Below are 18,060 nucleotides of genomic sequence, written 5' to 3' on the forward strand. Positions count from 1 at the left end.
AATATAATAGCGATAGACTACATGGCTTTGCATTAAAGAGAAAATCAGGGGTACCTGGTGGCTCAGTGGTTGAACATCTGCCTTCAGCTCAGGCTGTGATCCCAGGGTCCTAGGATAAGTCCCACATCAGGCTCCCTGCAGGGAGCCTGCTTCTCCCTCTGCCTATGTCTCTGCCTCTTTCTGTGTGTCTCTCATGAATAAATAAATTTAAAAGAGAGAGAGAGAGAATCACCCTGGTCACATCCTTGAGACAACCACTCACCTGTCCTCATCCAGACCATTTTGCTATCCAGTCTAACCTACATTTTTTTTTCTTGAGAGCTTGTGTATGCTGGTTACTAGATTAACCAACGGGGTCAAAATACAATTCCTTACCTAAATGCAGTCAAAAGGAGGGAGCCAGGTATATAAGCAAATCCATTCAATTTCATAAATTCTATTACAGAAGTAAGTTCAAGGTAAGTGTGGACACACCCAACTCAGTGCCAGGAGGAGGGGTCAGAGATACTGTCCCTCAGAGGAAATGGCATGTGAGTCTCAAAGCAGGAGTAGTTTACCCAACAACAGACAAAGTAGGGGAAGATATTCAAGATAGAGGAAAGTACAGGTCAAGTGTCACGACTGAGCAATGAAGAATCTGAGCCACAATCCTTTATTTACTTTCTTGAGGTTTCGAGGACAAAGGATTGGTGATTCTCTGCCTTTGGACAGTCACTGCTGGGCTGAGGAAGGCAGCTCCCTACAAGTCACTTAGCACTTCTCCCTTCTCATTCAAGCTACAAACCCTACAAACCCTACTTCCTGAGAACCATACGCACCCAAGCCAAAATGTAGCCTCTCCCCAGATCCAACCCAGCCCCCCAGGTTCTAAGGACTCTTCAAAAGAAAGACCCGTTCTTGAATTCTTCCTAAATGTGCTAGGCAATCCTGGGGTCTTGAGAAAACAGGGCGCTATTAAAACAGCTGTTGTAAACTAGACCATATGCTAGGCATTTTTATGCATACCACCCCTTTTTGCCTTGGAAAGAACCCTATAAGGTAGGTGTGTTTATCCATTTTGCAGAGGAGAAGACGAAAGCTCAGAGAGGTTATCCAAGAACTTGCTACATGTGTCGCTCAAGGTCACATAAGTCGTAAGAGGCAGAAGTGGGAACCAGGTCCATGCCCCACTGAGTCAGATTCTGTGTCCTTAGCCATTAAACCATATTTGCCGCTCTCAATTCTTGCAGTAATGTGGGTCTTTCCTAGGCCATTCCTGTTCATAACCCAAAAGTCAAAGAGCCTGATGGTTCTAAGTTCTGTAGTTTACAGAATCGAGTGGAAGGCTCTCTTCTCTTGAACTTTATGAAGGTGAACACCTGTGAGTTACAGGCTGAGGTCTGGGGCCCCTGGCATGGCCTGAAACTAGCAGTATGTGGCTATATGCAATACAGAGACAAGTGGTTCCACAGAACTTTCTGTGGGGCAGCTGTGGGCTGCATCTAGATCACACAAATCAGTGGGCTTTGCATGGTTCCTACCTCCTACCATCACCTCCCATTCTTCCTTACTTCTTCTACCCCTTCCTCTCTACAAGCCCAGTGATTCTACTCCCCAACCCCTAACCTCCCAGATGCAAGGCAATGGGGAGGGTCAGGAAGCTGCAGATCCTCTCAGGGCTCTGGAACAAAAAAAAGACAAATAATCTTTATGCCCTAGTGGGGGCAGCCTGGAGGAGCCCCTGCCCTGGGCTCCTGCGTCCTCAGGCAAAGGTAACTTCTGGCCTCCTGCCCAGCCAACCCACTGCAAATGAACAGAGATCAGAGCATGTGCGCATGTGCTTGTGTGTGTGTGTGTGTGTGTGTGTGCCTGTGCGCGAGAGCGCACGCGCGCACGCGTGTGTGTGTGTGTGTGTGTGTGTGTGTGTGAGAGAGAGAGAGAGAGAGAGAGAGAGAGAGATTGAGAGAAAAAGAGAGAAGGGGGTGGCGGTTTTTGTTGGTTATTGAAGCATTTTCGAGCTGGCTGGCTCGTTGCCCCCAGGGAGAATAACCAGTGGAGACCTGCAGTGGGGCAGTGGGGGACCGTAGGGGAGAGAATGTGTCCCCCTGGGGGCCATGTCCTCCCAGAACAGGCAAATGCTGTAGTCCCAGCTGGGACTGCTCCCACTGACAGCTGTTTGGGGGCAAAGCCCCTCCCCCATGGCGAGCTCCCTGCTGTTCCTGCTCCTGTCACCTTGGCAACCAGCTTCTTTAGGATCTGCAAATAGAAAAGGTCCCTTATGCCCTGAAAAGGGGTGGGTTGGCAGGTGGGGGAGGGGAATAAGGGGCGGAGAGCAGAGCCTAAGAAGTTGGGCTTCTTGGAAATTCGAGGACAGAACCAAGGAGGGCAGGAGAGGCAGGCTGCAAGGTCCCATGGGCCAGGCCTCCAGGGAAACCAAGTCCTAAGGGAGCTGGCCCACAGCTCCCCACAAGAGGCTTGGTTCTTGGAGTCCTCATTCTAGGGGATAAACTCAGGGCCTTGGTGCACACTCAGGCCCAAAGGTGAGGAGAAAGTTGCTGACCAGGAGGTTGATGCTGTGAAAAAAAGGAAACTGTCAGGTTATTGAAAATTCTAGGCCCTTTCCACACAATTGTGCTCCAGATGCCAGGTCTTTGTTCTGCTTCCTCATCCCTCCTCAGGTCTCATCAGAGGAGAGAAAACTCTCTGCTGGAAAGGCCTGCCACATAGCAGCTTTGTTTTATTGCAGAGAGGGATTTGTGTCAGGGAATAGTGATTCCTGTCTGTGATAGGCCGGACAATGTGATGCTTGCTGATTCTAGGACTCTCGGGCACCACATTTCTCTCCCAGAGCAGCTTCCAAGCTGTGAGATAGACACTTTTACTTAGAGAATCCAATAAAAACAAAACATACAAATGGACTCGTTATCTCGCTAGAGTCAAGATTCCCAACAATTTTGATGTTAAAATTGTGCAACCAACCAGTTCATTTCAACTATCACTGTAGGACCAAATTTAGATTCCTAAGAAGTTCCTCTTTATATTAGGGGGAAAAAGTCTACAGGATATCAGTGGAAGAGTTTGATATTTTGCTTAACACATCATAGGTGTGCACGTGTGTGTATGTGTGTGTGACAGAAACAGAGGAAGAGGATACAACTGTGATACACAAAGGGCCTTGGAAGTGTTGAGCCTTCTTTCCTGAAATCCTTCACCCTAGGCTCCTATTATATTACCTCTATGAGTCATTGCCAACTACCAGTTAATAATAACTACGAGTTAATGAACAGCCATGTCCCAGGCACTGTCCGAAATACCCACATATCTTACCTACGTATCTCATTTAATCCTGACAATTCCATTCCCCTAAATGAAGAAGATATGGCTCAGAAAGACTAATTAACTGTCATCCCCAAATAGTTTTTCTCTGTCTCTTTAATTGTTTAGTTCAGCTCAATAAATACTCATTTAGCACCTATTATGTGCCAAACATAATGCTAACCATATGGGAGTTACAGAGATGAACAAGAGTTTAAATTCTAATTGGGGTGTGGAAATCTGAGTTGTGCCTGAAAAATGAGTAAGTTTCAAGAACAGAACAGAAGGAGGATGATCTCAGCTGGCACTGGGAAGCACCTACGTCCAGAATGGCCACGTGTGCATGTGACCATCTGTGCGTGTAGGTGGGACCTGCTCCTCCCTCCTTTCCCTTTGCCCCCACTGCCATTAGCTGTGAGACTCCCAAAGACTCAGTTCTGTCCTCCTGGTGTTTTACTCCAACATTTACCCCCTAAAGGAGCTTGTCTGTTCTTCCATTTCAGACACCTACCACCTGTCTGCAGATGACATCTGAATATGGGCCCCTCCCTGTCTTCATTCCCCTTCCCTGTAGATTTCCTGTCTATAGGATATTCCCCTTGGATGTCACTCCACCACACACACATTTTTAAATTTTACAGAATTCATAAACAAAACAAAAACAAAAATCTGGATGTGTTCCTCTGAGGAAGAATCTCCGTTCCCAGTTTTCCAGCCACTGCCCACGGTCATGAACTAGCAACTCTTATACCCTAGGCTCACAGTCTCAGGGTTATTTTTATTTCATTTGCCTTTAGCACAGAAGCAGAGTGTTATAATGGGAAAAGCATGGGCTTCAGAGTTAGATCTGGTTTCAGACCCCAGCTTCCCTACTTACTAGTTTTATGACCATCATCAAGTTACTTAATCTCTGTAAACCTCAATTTCCTCACCTATAAAACTGAGATGATTGTACTTCCCACAGGCTATAAAGATGAGTGTGCTGGCCTGCAGAGGTGACCCGCACAGAGTAGGCTCTCCACAGCTCCCAGCTCCCTTTCCCTCCTTGGTCCCACCTTCCATCACTACCCAGCTCATCACCAGGCTCCGATGATACTTCCTCTGTGTTGGCTCCCTGCCTTCCTCGAGGCCTGCTGACTATAAGAGGCTTAACTGATGGCCAGGAATTCCCACTCACAGCTGCTAGAATCATCTTCCTCAGAGACTGTTATTTCTTTCTTGTTGGGAAACCTTCCCTGTGTCTTTCTTTCCTACTTTATCAGTTGTAATGCCTAGCCTGTAGGAGGGACTCAATAAATAGTGTGTTCATGACTTCTGATAAGACTGACTCTGACTCTGTGGGGGGCCTGCAAAATCCTCCCCAAATTGCCCACTGAACCACTCGAATTGCTCATGGCTTCCTGGGACAGATCTGTCTCCTCTCCCCCACTCCTACCACTTTGTGACTTACTTGACCCATCGCATCCCTTTTACCTCCCTGCCTTCTGACAAAAACACTCCCTTTTCATTGTTCTTCCTCCAAGATCACCTGCAAAGGTCTGAAGAGCCTCCAACTAATATTCCAAGGCTTGCTATTTTACTTTGTGCTTATTGGCTTGTTTTATTCACTTGCCCATCAGCACTTTTGGGGTGTTTGTTACATGCAAGGCACTGTGTCTCATCTGTCAAGTAGAATCAATTTTCCCTTAACACACTGCATTGTAGAAGTCAATTGGAAACTACTCTCAGTTCTTGTTTATAAGATGGGAACACTGCCCATTTGCCTCATAAGCTTACTGTTATGAATAAATGAGATTCAAATTATAAAAATGCTTTGAGAAGTTCAAAGCAACATGCAAATAGCTGATAGTATTTTAAGAATAGCTTCATTTGATGAGCATCTACTAGGTATGTGCAAAGGCAGTGAACCTTTTTGTGATTTAAACATAATATTCCATGTGGTGCTAACAGCTACACTAGGTGGTACATATCACCATTTATAGAACAGGAACGCAAGGGTCAGGGAGGATAAGCAATTTGTCTAAAGTTATACCATCTATAGGTGGCAGAACCAAGATTCAAACCCAGATCTGGCTCTAAAACCCATGCCTTTAGCCACTCACGCAGTACTACCATCATTCGGCCAAGGTGGGGTGGGAGCAGAGATGCAGAAACCAGTTTTCTTTTTTAATGCTCCAAGCATTCCTTATAAGGAATTCTGCTCACAGAGGATATTTGCTAGTTTTGCCAGATGGCTACAGAGCAGGCTTAAAGACGTTAAGGCATAGACAGACCACCGTGGAGTGCCTCTGCAGTTGCAATCCTGTTGCTATAACCTAGTTTCTTCTTACAGGGAAACTTCCCTTAGCTTTACTTCCCCCTCAAACTCTTAGCCCTCAGCACAGAGGAACTGCATCATGGAAAATTCATGTGGCTCTTGCTTTAGGTTTTTCTAAAAGGAGCTTCCCTGTCTATGTGGGACTCTGCCCTGTAGAGTCAGCCTCAATCTCAGTCACCCCCGAGGCCTGATCCTATGAGACAGACCTCTTCAGAGAAGAGCAGCCTTTTATGGATACCAGCATAATTTAGACTCCTCCTAAAACTGCCTTCTCTTCTGGCTCCTCTACTATAGACACTCTGGGAGTGTCTGTAGAGAATGCCCTACAGGTTTCTGAATGCACTGTAGTCTTTTATGTCTCCGGTTCTTCCCATGTGCTATTCGTTTTGTCATCTTCCTAACTCCAAGTCATGGTAAATGCTTCCTCGGGGAAGCCTTCTCTGCTCTCCTGAAGTTGAATCCCCTTTTCTGTGTTTTTGGTATTCTGTGCTTATCTCCTCTTGTAACATTTACCAAGATATGCCAAGAGTAAATGTCTCTGTTACTAAACAATAATCTATTCTAGGGACCGTGTTTCAGCCAGCAGCAAACATGGTACTTGGTTTGTAGTAGGTGCTTGCCAATGTTTGTTATTTGTTCCCCCTCCACCAACCTTCTCCCCCCCCAGCAACCCTCAGTTTGTTTTCTATGGTCAAGAGTCTCTTATGGTTTCTTTCCCTTTCTGATTTCATCTTACTTAATTTTTTCCTCTCTTCCCCTATGATCTTCTGTTTGTTTCTTAAATTCCACATATGAGTGAGAGCATATGATAATTGTCTATCTCTGATTGACTTATCTCACTTAGCATAATACCCTCTAGTTCCATCCACGTCATTGCAAATGGCAAAGTTTCGTTTTTTTATGGCTGGGTAGTAATTCCATTGTATATATACCACATCTCTTTATCCATTCATCTGTTGATGGACATCTGAGCTCTTTCCATAGTAGGTATTGTGGACATTGCTGCTATAAACATTGGGATGCAGGTGCCCCTTTGGATTACTACACTTGTATCTTTGGGGGTTGTTAATGTTTATTTAGTGAATGAATGATTAAAAGTATCTCTTCACTTTCTAAACCCTGAAGAGCAGTGGGTAGTAAAGAGTAATGCCATCCTCTCTGAGAGGCATTTCCCCTGACCCAGAGACTAGCTAATTCCAGCAACTCTAGTCTGTTATAGCAGAGTCTTTGAAAAAATAAGTGTATAAGCAGGCCTGGACCCATGAAAGAGATGCTGCTCTGGTATATTTTGGGACAAGAGTCTCACTCAGCATGTCTGGGGCAGTGAGCTATTTCCTGCATACTTGAAGCCTTGAGATCAATAGAGATTAATTATTGATAAGTTCTAACAGTGAATACAGTGAAGGGTGCCAGCCAGTAATCCCTCCTACTCTGGGGGACCTTAATCCTCTTGTTGCCAACAACCAACTGGTTTGGGAGCAGTGAATTGGCCTCTTGAGATTTTAAGGAGGCTGTTCAAGGTTAGAGCACCAGACGGAAAGATGAGCATTGCCTAGAGTCTCTCTCTTGCTTGGCTCTAATTTGTGGAGGCCCTGGGCCTGCCCCTCCCCTGCTCCATAATAGGAAGGGCTGATGGAGCCTTCCAAAGTTGTGGTCAAGGTCCCAAGGAAGCAACCCTTTGTTCCTTAGAAGCAGTGTACTTTACAGCAGGAGGGGATAGGGGAGCCAAAGTAGGTGCAGGGAAAAAATGAAGCTACTGGGCACTAGAAAAAGTTAAGAAAAAGAAAAAAGAGATTTCTGTGTATTAACATTTCATAAACCGATATGCCCCATCCTACCTGTGGGAAAGAGGAGCATGGCCTGCTCTGGTATCATGGCTGCAAATGCCCTTTACCACCCCAAACTGAGCTGGAGGGCATGGTAGAGGGAGATGCATTCATTGATCTTACTGTGATCAACAGCAGACGTTTACTAAGCATCTGCAAACACGTAGAGTATCATGTTGGACAACGTAGAAGGTAAAAGGAGACATAAAAACCTTCCAGCTAGGGCAGCCCGGGTGGCTCAGCAGTTTAGCATTGCCTTCGGCCCAGAGCGTGACCCTGGAGACCCGGGGTCGAGTCCCACGTCGGGCTCCCTGCATGGAGCCTGCTTCTCCCTCTGCCTGTGTCTCTGCCTCTCTCTGTGTGTCTCTCATGAATAAATAAATAAAAAAAATAAAAATAAATAAAAAAAACTTCCAGCTAAATTAAATCATATCTTTTAAATTAAAAAAAAATAAAAAGAAACATAGAACATACCTTTGACTGAAACAGGACAGCTAGAGAGATAGGAAATACACACAAGAATAAAAGTATTCCCGTTTGACTTAATGTAGGAGGCCACTGATTGTGAGATACACCATTATTTTATTAAACTTTAAGGAAGAAAAGCACTGCCAGTTGACCAGATAGCAGTTGCCATATGCATCCCAGTTCAAAGGATATTATGTTCAAATGTGTGCGTGTTTGGGGGGTGGGGATAAGAATCAATGTTTAAGAACCAGTGAAATACGTATACAAGATAGTACATGTTAAATCACAAATCAATCAAACGATAACAACTTCCAGGAATTCTGCGGGAAAACCCATAATTAAGAGTTAAGGCAAAGAGGGAGACAACAGGAGCTGAGCCTGAGCCAAAGAAGCTTAAGCCTCAGATCACTGAAGCAAGAGGAGGGCATTCCAGAAAATGGAAGCACCAAAATCAAAGCCAAACAGGCACGATGGGATATGACATTTTATGCACAGCGAGTGGAGCAGCTGGGGTGGGTTGAAAGTTAGTGCAGGAAGGTAGTGAGCAGGGGTTGAGTAGGAGGAAGGTCTTCCATAAACCAGAATGCTGATTAAACCAAAAAGATCATGGGTTTATATCCCTCTCATCCATGTTCTGGCTCTGAAAAGGAAAGGTTTTGTGGGACAATAGCTGGAGTTCCACCACGTTGTCATTCATTCATTCCCCAATACTGATTAAGCATCCACTAAATTCAAGGTTCTTTGGATGAAATAAGTGAATCCCATCAATTCTGCCTACTAAAAGAGACAAGTCATTTGAAATAGGTATCATCATTACCCCTTTTAATGATGATGACACAGAGAAACAGAGAGGTCAAGTAACTTGCCCAGCATTACAGTGCTGGTAAGAGGCAGAGCTAAGATTCAAATCCAAGCACTTTGACTCTAGAACTGTAAGTTGCCCACTAGACATGCTGCATCTCTGAGGGCGATGCAAAGCAGACAGACCTTGATGTACCTCAAAGGGAAGAATTTCCTTAGCTGTAAGGGCAGAAAAAGGATGATGAAGATTTGATTTGTGTGACACTCTAGGTGGGATGAGACAAAGCATAAACTGTACAGGGGACAATGAGTAGTAGATTGCTCGGATCAAAAAAATAATAGAAATTAAAAGGTTGTAAAGAGATCTCGAATGCCTGGAGCTTTAGTCAACAGACAAAGGAGGATCCCTGTTAGCTTTTCTTTTTTTTTTTTTTTCCTGTTAGCTTTTAATCGGGAGTCAGATCTATGTGCTAGGAAGATTAACTTGCAAAAGAAAGATTAATTTGCAATCTATAAAATGGATTATAGAGAGAAGAAACTGGAATCAGAAAGACCAACTACAAAGTTATCACAGTATTTTAAATAAAAGGACTTTTGACCCAGGATAATGCCGGAGTTAAATCGTGGTCTTTGCTTTTTATTAACCTCAAAAGTTTACAGATGTACACTTCCCCAAAATACCTTGAGCCTTTGATTTATGAACTTATCTAAGGCTTCATGAGCTTTGTTTCCAGCCATGGCATACACTAGCATCATCTGTTCCAAAACGATGCCTTCAGTTTTCCAGGAGCAGCAGAGGGGAGAGTGGGATAGATGGGGAGGCCCTGGGGTAGCCGGCCAGCAGGCTAGCAGTTGCTTTCCCAATTTGGCAAGCAAATGTGTTTTGTCCTTAACTGTACTCTATGCACTGGAGACTTAGAACTCTTTTCCTCTCTGACCTTCTTTTCACCACTTTGTATTTTATTTTTCTTTAAAGATTTTATCTATTTATTTAAGAGAGAGAGAGAGCACAAGTCGGGGGGAAGGGACAGAAGGAGAGGGAGAGGCAGACTCCTCACTGAGCAGGAAGCCCAATGCATGCCTTGATCCCAGGACCCTGGGCCATGACCTGAGCCAAAGGCAGACGCTTAACCAACTGAACCACCCAGGCGCCCGCCTCTACACCATCTTTTTTTTTTTTCCAGATTTATTTATTTATTCAGGAGAGACACACAGAAGAGGCAGAGACACAGGCAGAGGGAGAAGCAGGCTCCTTTCAGGGAGCCCGATGTGGGACTCGATCCCGGATCCTGGGATCACGCCTTAAGCCGAAGGCAGACGCTCAACCGCTCAACCGCTGAGCCATGCAGGCGTCCGTCCCATCTACACCACCTTAGTTTTAAACCACTGAGTTTTAAACCACTTTCCTATGATAGCCACCCCCATCAGACTAGAGCTGGGAGAGACTCATGTGTTCACCTCACCCAAACTTCCTGTTTTAGATAAAACTCTGAATCCCTGAGAAGGAATAGGACCCACCTCTGGGCACACAGCCAGGGAGTGGTGGGATGTGCCATTGACGCTAGCTCCCTGCCTCGTGCCTGCACCCGTTCTTACCTCTGATGGGCAACCCCTAGAGCAACTGTTCCGGGGCAGGACTTCATGACTTTATACTGAGAGACAGAAAGATTTGCTTGGGTTTTCAGTGATGGTACCCATCTTTCTATGGTCTTTATGGTCTTCGTAACTGCTCAAGCCTAACGGGGCACTGTGTGGCATCTGTGGGATCTCCCGGGTGCCTTATCGACAGTCCTCTCAAAGAGTCCTGATTGTTTAGTTTGCCTGATTGACAATCTTTGCCTGATTAAGTTATGAGCTATTCAATGTGGAATTGGGAGAAAAGGCTTAAGTGGGAGGCAGGGGCAATTTATAATCACCAAATTCCTACTGACAATTTCCATTTGGATGGTCCCCCATCACCTCAAACCTGGTGCATTTCTCAACCCTTTTCTGCTCTCTGCCAGTTACCAGAGACCATGTTGTTTTTCCTTTCCTTTCCTTTCCTTTCCTTTCCTTTCCTTTCCTTTCCATTCCATTCCATTCCATTCCATTCCATTCCATTCCATTCTGATTGGCCTTCTGCTTGGAATTCTATGCTGGGCTGTGATGAGATAGTTGGAAACGTATGTGTAAATAGACAAAATTTAAGAAAAAAGCCCCAGCTTAGTTTGAAATCTGATTGCTTTGCACCTGTTGGGATCACAGGACTCTTAAAATGTTAGCTCAGGGTCCAAAATTTGCCTTTATCCCTATTAGTTTGGAGGCTTTGGTTGTAAAAATCTGTTTGTGAGCTTCCAGCTGTGGCCCTCTGCGTTGGCAAGGCATAGCCTGTCTGCAGTAGCTCCCCAGCTGTGGGAGTCTTGGTGGAGGGCCCCATTCAGGCAAGACAGATTCGGGGGAGCTACCCTCATGCTAAGCTGGCCTGGATGCCACTAGGCAGGGTTAGGAGGAAGGACAATCAATCTCTAAGCTGAATCTAAATCTGTACTGTATACAAGGCATGAGCTAGACACTAAATGGATTACTAAAAAAGTATGCGAATCCCTACCTCAAAGAGTTGGCCTGGTTAAAATGCCAGGAGAAGAAAAGGCTAGCAGCACATGGCAACAAATGGATTCCAGTTCAGGACAAGAAGTTTATTTCTTTAGCACCCATCCAATGTCAGGCATTAGGCCAGGTTCTGGATAAAGAGACCCGGGATAATTTCTGACACAAGGGGTTCACGATCTCCAAGGGAAGAAAGTTAAGAAACGATTATAATACACTGTGATACATGTTCTTATGGTAAATGTAAGTCCAGCATACTTTGAGAACCTAAACCAATCATCACTTTAATTATAGCTAGAAATAATCGAGCATGACTGTTTGACAGTTACCGTGCTATGCACACCATATCACTTTTTTTCTCATTTTATTCACACAATTTTTTCTCATTTCATCCCTACAACAACTTTCTGGGTGGGAATGATTTTTATTTCCAACTTTCAGACAAGGAAGCCAAGGCCTAGAGAGGTTTAGCAGCTAGCCTGAGGCCCTTCTGTATGTAACAGTCCTGTGTGCAATTGACTCTTGGCGGAGGAAGCCCAGCCTGAGCAGAGCCAGGGTTGGGTTGGGCAATGGGAGGCCACATTGATTGCAGGCTCAGAGAAGAGTGAGTGAAGGGCATGGAGGGGCCAGACAATATGGCACACCGTAGAATCCAGGGATTCTCTGAACAGCTGGCACGGTCCAAGAGGGCTTCCTAGAGGAGGTGAGTTTTGCAGTGGGCTTTGAGGGGCAGCCAAGCTTTAGCACAGGAGGAAGGCAAGGAAACAGACAGTTGGGGGCTGTGGCAGTGGCCTGGCCAGGCCAGGGTCTAGGCAAAAGCTGAAAGAGATCAAAGCCGAGACCTTGATTCTGGGAAGCCATTGTGATATGTAGGTGGGAGGGGCAGAGTTGGGGCCACAGCAGAAGATGAGGTCAACCTGTGCCCCCTGACCTGATCTGTCCCCCTGCAGCCTATGCTCAGCTGCAACCGCACCAGCTCCTCTCGCAGCCACCCTCAAAGCACCTGCAGCCCCAGTTCGTACTCCAGCAGCAGCCACAGCAGCCAGCACCACCGCCACCACCGCCACCGCTGCCACAGCAGTCCCGGCCAGCGCTGCAAGCCCAGTCCCACCCCCAGCTCGCCTCGGTCCCTCCCAGCCTGACCCTGCAGCCCAGCCCCGAAGCCCACGCCATGCCACTAGGCCCGGTTACACCCGCCCTGCCTCTCCAGTGCCCCACGGCCAATCTGAACAAGGCTGGCAGCACTCAGCAGTGTCACCCTCCCACGCCAGACGCTGGGCCCCACAATGGATACCCTGAGGGCCTGGCCCACACCCCTCAACGCAGGTTCCAACACGCTTCAGCTGTCATCTTACAACTGCAGCCTGCTTCACCAGTGGTGAGTAAGCCAGTGCCAAGGTCCGGGGAACAAATGAGAAGACACAGCTCGGGCAATGCCACAGCCCCCATGCGGATGTGTTTTGGTCTAAGTCCTCTCTGGGTGATCCAAGAGAGCCAAGAGGCCTCTCCCTAATTTAGGGCTGGCTGAATCTTAATGTCCTTGCCTGCTACCCAGACTCTTCGGAAACAGGGCAAGTATTCAAGGATGTTGAGGCAATTTATAAGATGATCTCTGTCCTCTCCCTTCACAGCCCCAGGAGTGCAACATGGATGACTGGAAAGAAGCAGTACCTGGAGAGAAGAGTGTGCCTGAGACTCGGTCTGGCCCATCACCACATCAACAGGCCATCATCACTGCCGTGCCTGGAGGCCTGCCTGTCCCCAAGAGCCCTAACATCCAGCAGTCCCCAGCTCACGGTATGAAGTGTAGTGGGGCCCTCGAGGGAGGGGGGAGAGTTGGCTTTCCTTGCCATCCCACATTTCACTTGGACATCTGGCCTGGGTGGGTAAACCACTGCAAGCCCATAAGGCAACAAGGAAGCTGGTGTGCGTAGAAACAGAGGGGGGAAACGGGAAGATAAACCAAAGATAAAGAAAGGGGACCTAGAAGATAGAAAAGGATAAAGAAGGATAAGGAAAGTTCTAGATCCAGACTCTGAGGCCTAAATGGCATTGCTGTCAGATACATCTGCATATTCATATGTCAGGTTCAGAGTTCAGGCAGGTATGCGGTTGTTTCAATTCTCTGCTTCCTTTGCTTTGAGAGGGAGTTCTTGAAATTGAAAATATGACAAATGGCTGCCATAAATCAAAGATAAGGCAAGTGCCTAGGGGAAGGGCAAAGGGAGTTCAGAATATGTTCAGCTCATGGAAAGCATCTTTGAAAGAACTGCTCAGTTCTGGGATCCCCGTGTGTCTGTGAGTGCCCAGTGACAAATGGCCTTCTCCATGACTAGGTTTCAGGACACTCTGCTGGATCCTCTACCCTGATGGGAGAGTCACAGCACAACCTCTGGGTCCCCTCTCTGCTGGTATGCAATCTTGGCCCAGATCTGTGACATTCTGAGCAATGGGCCACCTGCAAGTCTGGGAGGCAGTTCTAGTCAGTGGACTAAGGGTGTGCTGGGAGTCGGGGTTGGGAGAACCGACAGACAAAGAGGTTGGAAACTCAAGAAAGAGAAATGAGAAGACAAGCACTTGGGAACAAAGTAGGGGAAAGGGCTCTTGGTTTTCTGTAAAGAATAGAGGATGGGATCAAGGAAAAGAAAAGTAAAAGAGTGGAAGGAGGCCATCCATTCTCTTGGCACTTGCAATAGTAAGGGGTTCACCAGTTTGAAAAGCAGCCCATTCCATTGTGGAGTTGCTCTAATTATCAGAAAGTTGCTCTTCAAAGTAAGCCAAAACCAGCTCTCCTGGAACTTCCACCACTGGCTGTGAATGTTTTGTGAATTATAACAGGGTCCATCTCCATCTCCTGCAGTGTTTGTAGACAGTTACCATGTCCCTTTCTTGTCCTTCCCATTAAGAGGGAAAATCTCCAGGCTGCATATTTGAGACCTTTTTTTCCCCCCATCCCATGTCAAGATCCTTCCATTCTCACCATCTGGTTGTTCTTATTTAACCACAGTCTACCTTTGCATTAATTCTCCCAAAGTATGAGCCCCCAAATTAAGCACAGTAATTCCAAATATAAAAAGCCACTAGCCACCATCGGTTGGCACCCAAGTCCACTTCAAGTCCCTTGAAGGGCTTATCTGTATAAGCCCTTCAAGGGACAGGACTGTTTCCTAGATCTGTTTGGTATGGTAGGGAGGAACTGAGATTTGTTTGTATACCTACTAGGTATCAAGTACTGTTCTAAGTTTTCCTTTACTCATTCATGAGAACCCTGAAAGATAAATACTATTGTCCTCATGATTCAGAGGAGGGAATAAAAGCCTATAGAGAGTCCAGGTCACACTGCTATGAAAAGACAGTGCCCTGACTCTGGCTCCCGAGCAGAACTCCCTCACCTTCCTACATCAGTGCAACATACTCATAGCCCCATGGTAGCTCCTCCTTCCCAGGGGAATGACACTGCCGGCTCACAGAGCCCTGTGTCACCTGAATCCCAGAGGGTTGGCTTTGGGGTTTATTTTTTATTTTGTTTTTGAGGTTTCGTTTTACATGGACTGCTATCATTCCAGGTCTCTACAGTCTCAAACTTGTACAATTTATATTTTGAGCCAAAATATAATTATATCTATTAAATGTTACCTTGTGAGGTCAGCCTGTAGTTCCTGTCCAGCAAGAAAATGGTTAATAGCTAATATTTACTGAGCCTTCTCTGCCAGGCTTTATGTGTATTTCCTCATTTAGTCCTGACAGTAACCCTGTGAGGTAGGAAAGGACTTTTATCATCCCCATTTGAAAGATAGGAAAACAGAGACACGGAATCAGTGATGGGGGGGGAATGTTTTAAACCTGGATTTTGTGATTCTTTATATTAACTCCTCTGCTTGACTTTGCCATCTGTAAATCATATAGCATGTTCTCTTTGTCTTTAACCAATGGGCTGATAGAAATGTTGAATAGGACCCGACTGAAGACACATGATCTGTTTGCAGGTTGGTGATAATATACATTCTTTGTTCAAGTACTTGTTATCCAGCAACTCCTAAATGAACTGACATTACCTGTTTTTCTCTGTCTTCTCTATGGAGCTCTCAAAAATCTCTCTGAAATCTATAATTACAACAAGCATCCTGTTCTTGAGGTACTATCTCATGAGAGAAGTAAGCTTTGCACAGTGGAAACAACTGTGAACCACCCAAGACTTAAGTATTGATCCATTCTGTATGTTTGAATGCCTGCTCCATGCAAAGCACTGTGGGCTGGGAGGTAATACATAGAGAAATAAGGTCTGTGCTTCACCTTCAACGAGCTTAAGGTCTGCTGGGAAAGATGAGAAATGCACAGGAAGAAAACATACATTAAAAACCAAAATGTGATAAATGCACTGGAAGGATTATAGGTAAGTGCTTTAAAAGTTAAGAGGGAAGAGTTACTACCAAGTAGAGATTATCAGGATAGATTGCCGGGAGGAAGTGGCACTGTTCTAGAGCGTGGGCCAAATCTATCACATCACCAGTTTTTGTAAACTGTTTTATAATGGGTTTTACATTTGAAAAGTTTTTTAAGACTCAAAAGAAGAATACTTCATGATATGTGAAAATTATATGAAATCTAAATTTCAGTGTCTATAAATAAGAGTTTTATTGGAACACAGTATTTTGTCTGTGATTGCTGTCCGACTACAACAGCAGGGCTGAATAGTTGCCACAGGGAAAGTATATCCAGCCAAGTCTAAAGTATTTGCTGTCTGGCTCCTTACAGAAAAGGTTGTCCAGAACTTGAAGGATAAGTAGGACCTAGACCTGCAGAGTTGGGGAAAGGGCAATCTAGGAGGAAGTAAAGGTAAGGAGGCAGGAAACTGCGGGCCTGCTTAGGAAATAGAAGTGGAGTATTCTATCCTGTGTAAGTATAAGAAATGCAAATCAGAAAGGAGGAGGAAATGGGAATATTTTTGAAAGAAGACATTGAAAATTCGAAAAACAGTAGAGGGAAAGGAAGAGGAATAGGGGGAAGAGGGAGTGAACAATCAGTGCATATAAAATAAATATAAGACGCAGAAACAAAGGAAGGGAAAAAGCGGGGGCAGGGGGCGGGGTGAGGGAGGGAGAATACGAATGCTAAAAAAGGCAAGAAAATAGGAAAAGAGGGCGTCAGGCATGGAGGGAGAAGTCCGCGTCATCTATTCCTGATAAAGCTGGGGGTGGGGCGGCGAGGCTGGGGGGTCACCTGGCCCACCTCTTGCATCCCCCACGGCTCCCAGCGTAGCTGGTGAATGGACACGACCATTCCGTTTAAACCAGGGTGGTTTAGGAAGAGAAGAAACATTTATTGGGCTCCAACTGTGTGCCAAGCACCGCAGGCAATTTGTGTGAATGTCCTCAGTTAACCTTCACAGTAAGCCTAAAGAGTAGGCGTTATCTCCGTTTATGGTGTAACTGGGTCACTTGGGTCATTACTTAACTTCTCTGACCCTCGGTTCCCAGTGGGGAGAATAATGACTACTTGGAGGGTCATTGTGAAGACTAAGCGGGGATGCGTGCACGGAGGGCTCGGCGCACGCTAAGCCCTCGATTACTGCTGGTCGTTATCACTGTTGCCTCCGAATCGGGGGGCGGGAGGGAGTCAACAGTCCGCCACGCCGCCGGGGACTCGTGCCGGGCCGCGCGGCGCCCGCCTCCCTGCGCCCAAAGCCCAAGTCCCTGAACCGCCGCGGGGCCGGGGCGCCTTCCGGAGAGCGCGGGGCGGGGCCGGCGCGGCCGCACAAAGGAAGCGCGCGGCCCGGCTTCCGCGCCGCGCCCCGCCCCCCGGGGGCCCCGCCCCGCGCCGCCCCGCCCCGCCCCGCGCCGCCAGGCCCCGCCCCGCCCCGCGCCGCCAGGCCCCGCCCCGCCCCGCGCCGCCAGGCCCCGCCCCGCGCCGCGCCCCGCCCCCGGCGGAGGCGGCCGCGGGAGCCCTGCCGGGACGCGCTGCATTGTCTCCGCGGCGGCTGCAGCCCTCGAGCCCCCGCCGCGCGCGCGCAATCCGGCCGCCGCCCGCGCCCCCGCCCCGGCCTCGCGCCCCCGCAGCCCTTTGTTGACGCCGGCCAGGCCGGTGCGGTCGGACGCGCCGCGGCAGCCCCGGGCCCCGGCTCGGAGGCTCCCGGCGGAGAGGAGACGGCCCGCCCGGGCCCGGGACCCCGCGCGAGGCGGCGCCCGGCCGAGGGGCTGCGTAGGCCCCGCCCGGCCAGGTCCAGCCGGGCCCTGGACAGGTCAGTGCCCGTTGGCGGGGGAGGGGTTCTCGCCGGAGGGGTCCCGCGGCCGGCGCTCGGCGCTCGGGGAGCCGGGCACCGCCCTCCGGTGCCACTCCCGGCCCGGGCCTGCTCGGCTGCCAGGCCGTGCCAGCCCGCCACGCTCGCCCCCTCGGCGCCTGGGAGGTGCCCTCCGCCTCCCCGCTCGCCGGGGACCCTGCCTGCCCCGCGCTCCCCGGAAGCCGCCGTGTCAGCCCCGGCGTGCCGGACGCTTCCGCGTGTGCCCGCGCCCTCCTCCCGGCCCCGCACCCCCATCCTCCCGGGACGGCGCCGCGTCGGGCAGGGCACGACCCGGCGTGGAGGCCTGCGGCCCCGCTGCGGAGTTGTGTTTTGGAGCTAGTTGAGTCTCACGAGGTTCTTAATTGGATGGAAAGGACGAGCTGTTCCGTGTCTGTCCTGTCTTCCATTTTCAGAAGAGCATTTGCTCTGTTTTCGCACGCCGAACGAAGGTATACTGAACTGTGGATTCTTTACGTAAAAATCGGGATTTG

The 18,060-nt window shown here is 48.0% G+C and overlaps 1 protein-coding gene across 7 annotated transcripts in view; it reads left to right on the plus strand.

The window, feature by feature from the left end:
- PHC2 (polyhomeotic homolog 2) overlaps positions 1–18,060 on the plus strand; it is a 123,251-nt gene that overhangs the window by 78,050 nt on the left and 27,141 nt on the right. For 6 of the 7 annotated variants that reach the window (XM_072827287.1, XM_072827290.1, XM_072827288.1 and 3 more), the window contains 2 exons: positions 12,243–12,670; positions 12,924–13,089. In XM_072827287.1, the coding sequence (XP_072683388.1) occupies positions 12,243–12,670; positions 12,924–13,089 (594 nt within the window). Of the gene's footprint in view, positions 1–12,242; positions 12,671–12,923; positions 13,090–17,375; positions 17,531–18,060 lie in introns of those variants that run through there. The other variant, XM_072827294.1, reaches the window with a different exon arrangement.

This window comes from Canis lupus, chromosome 5 (assembly GCF_048164855.1).
Source record: "Canis lupus baileyi chromosome 5, mCanLup2.hap1, whole genome shotgun sequence".
Taxonomy (NCBI): domain Eukaryota; kingdom Metazoa; phylum Chordata; class Mammalia; order Carnivora; family Canidae; genus Canis; species Canis lupus.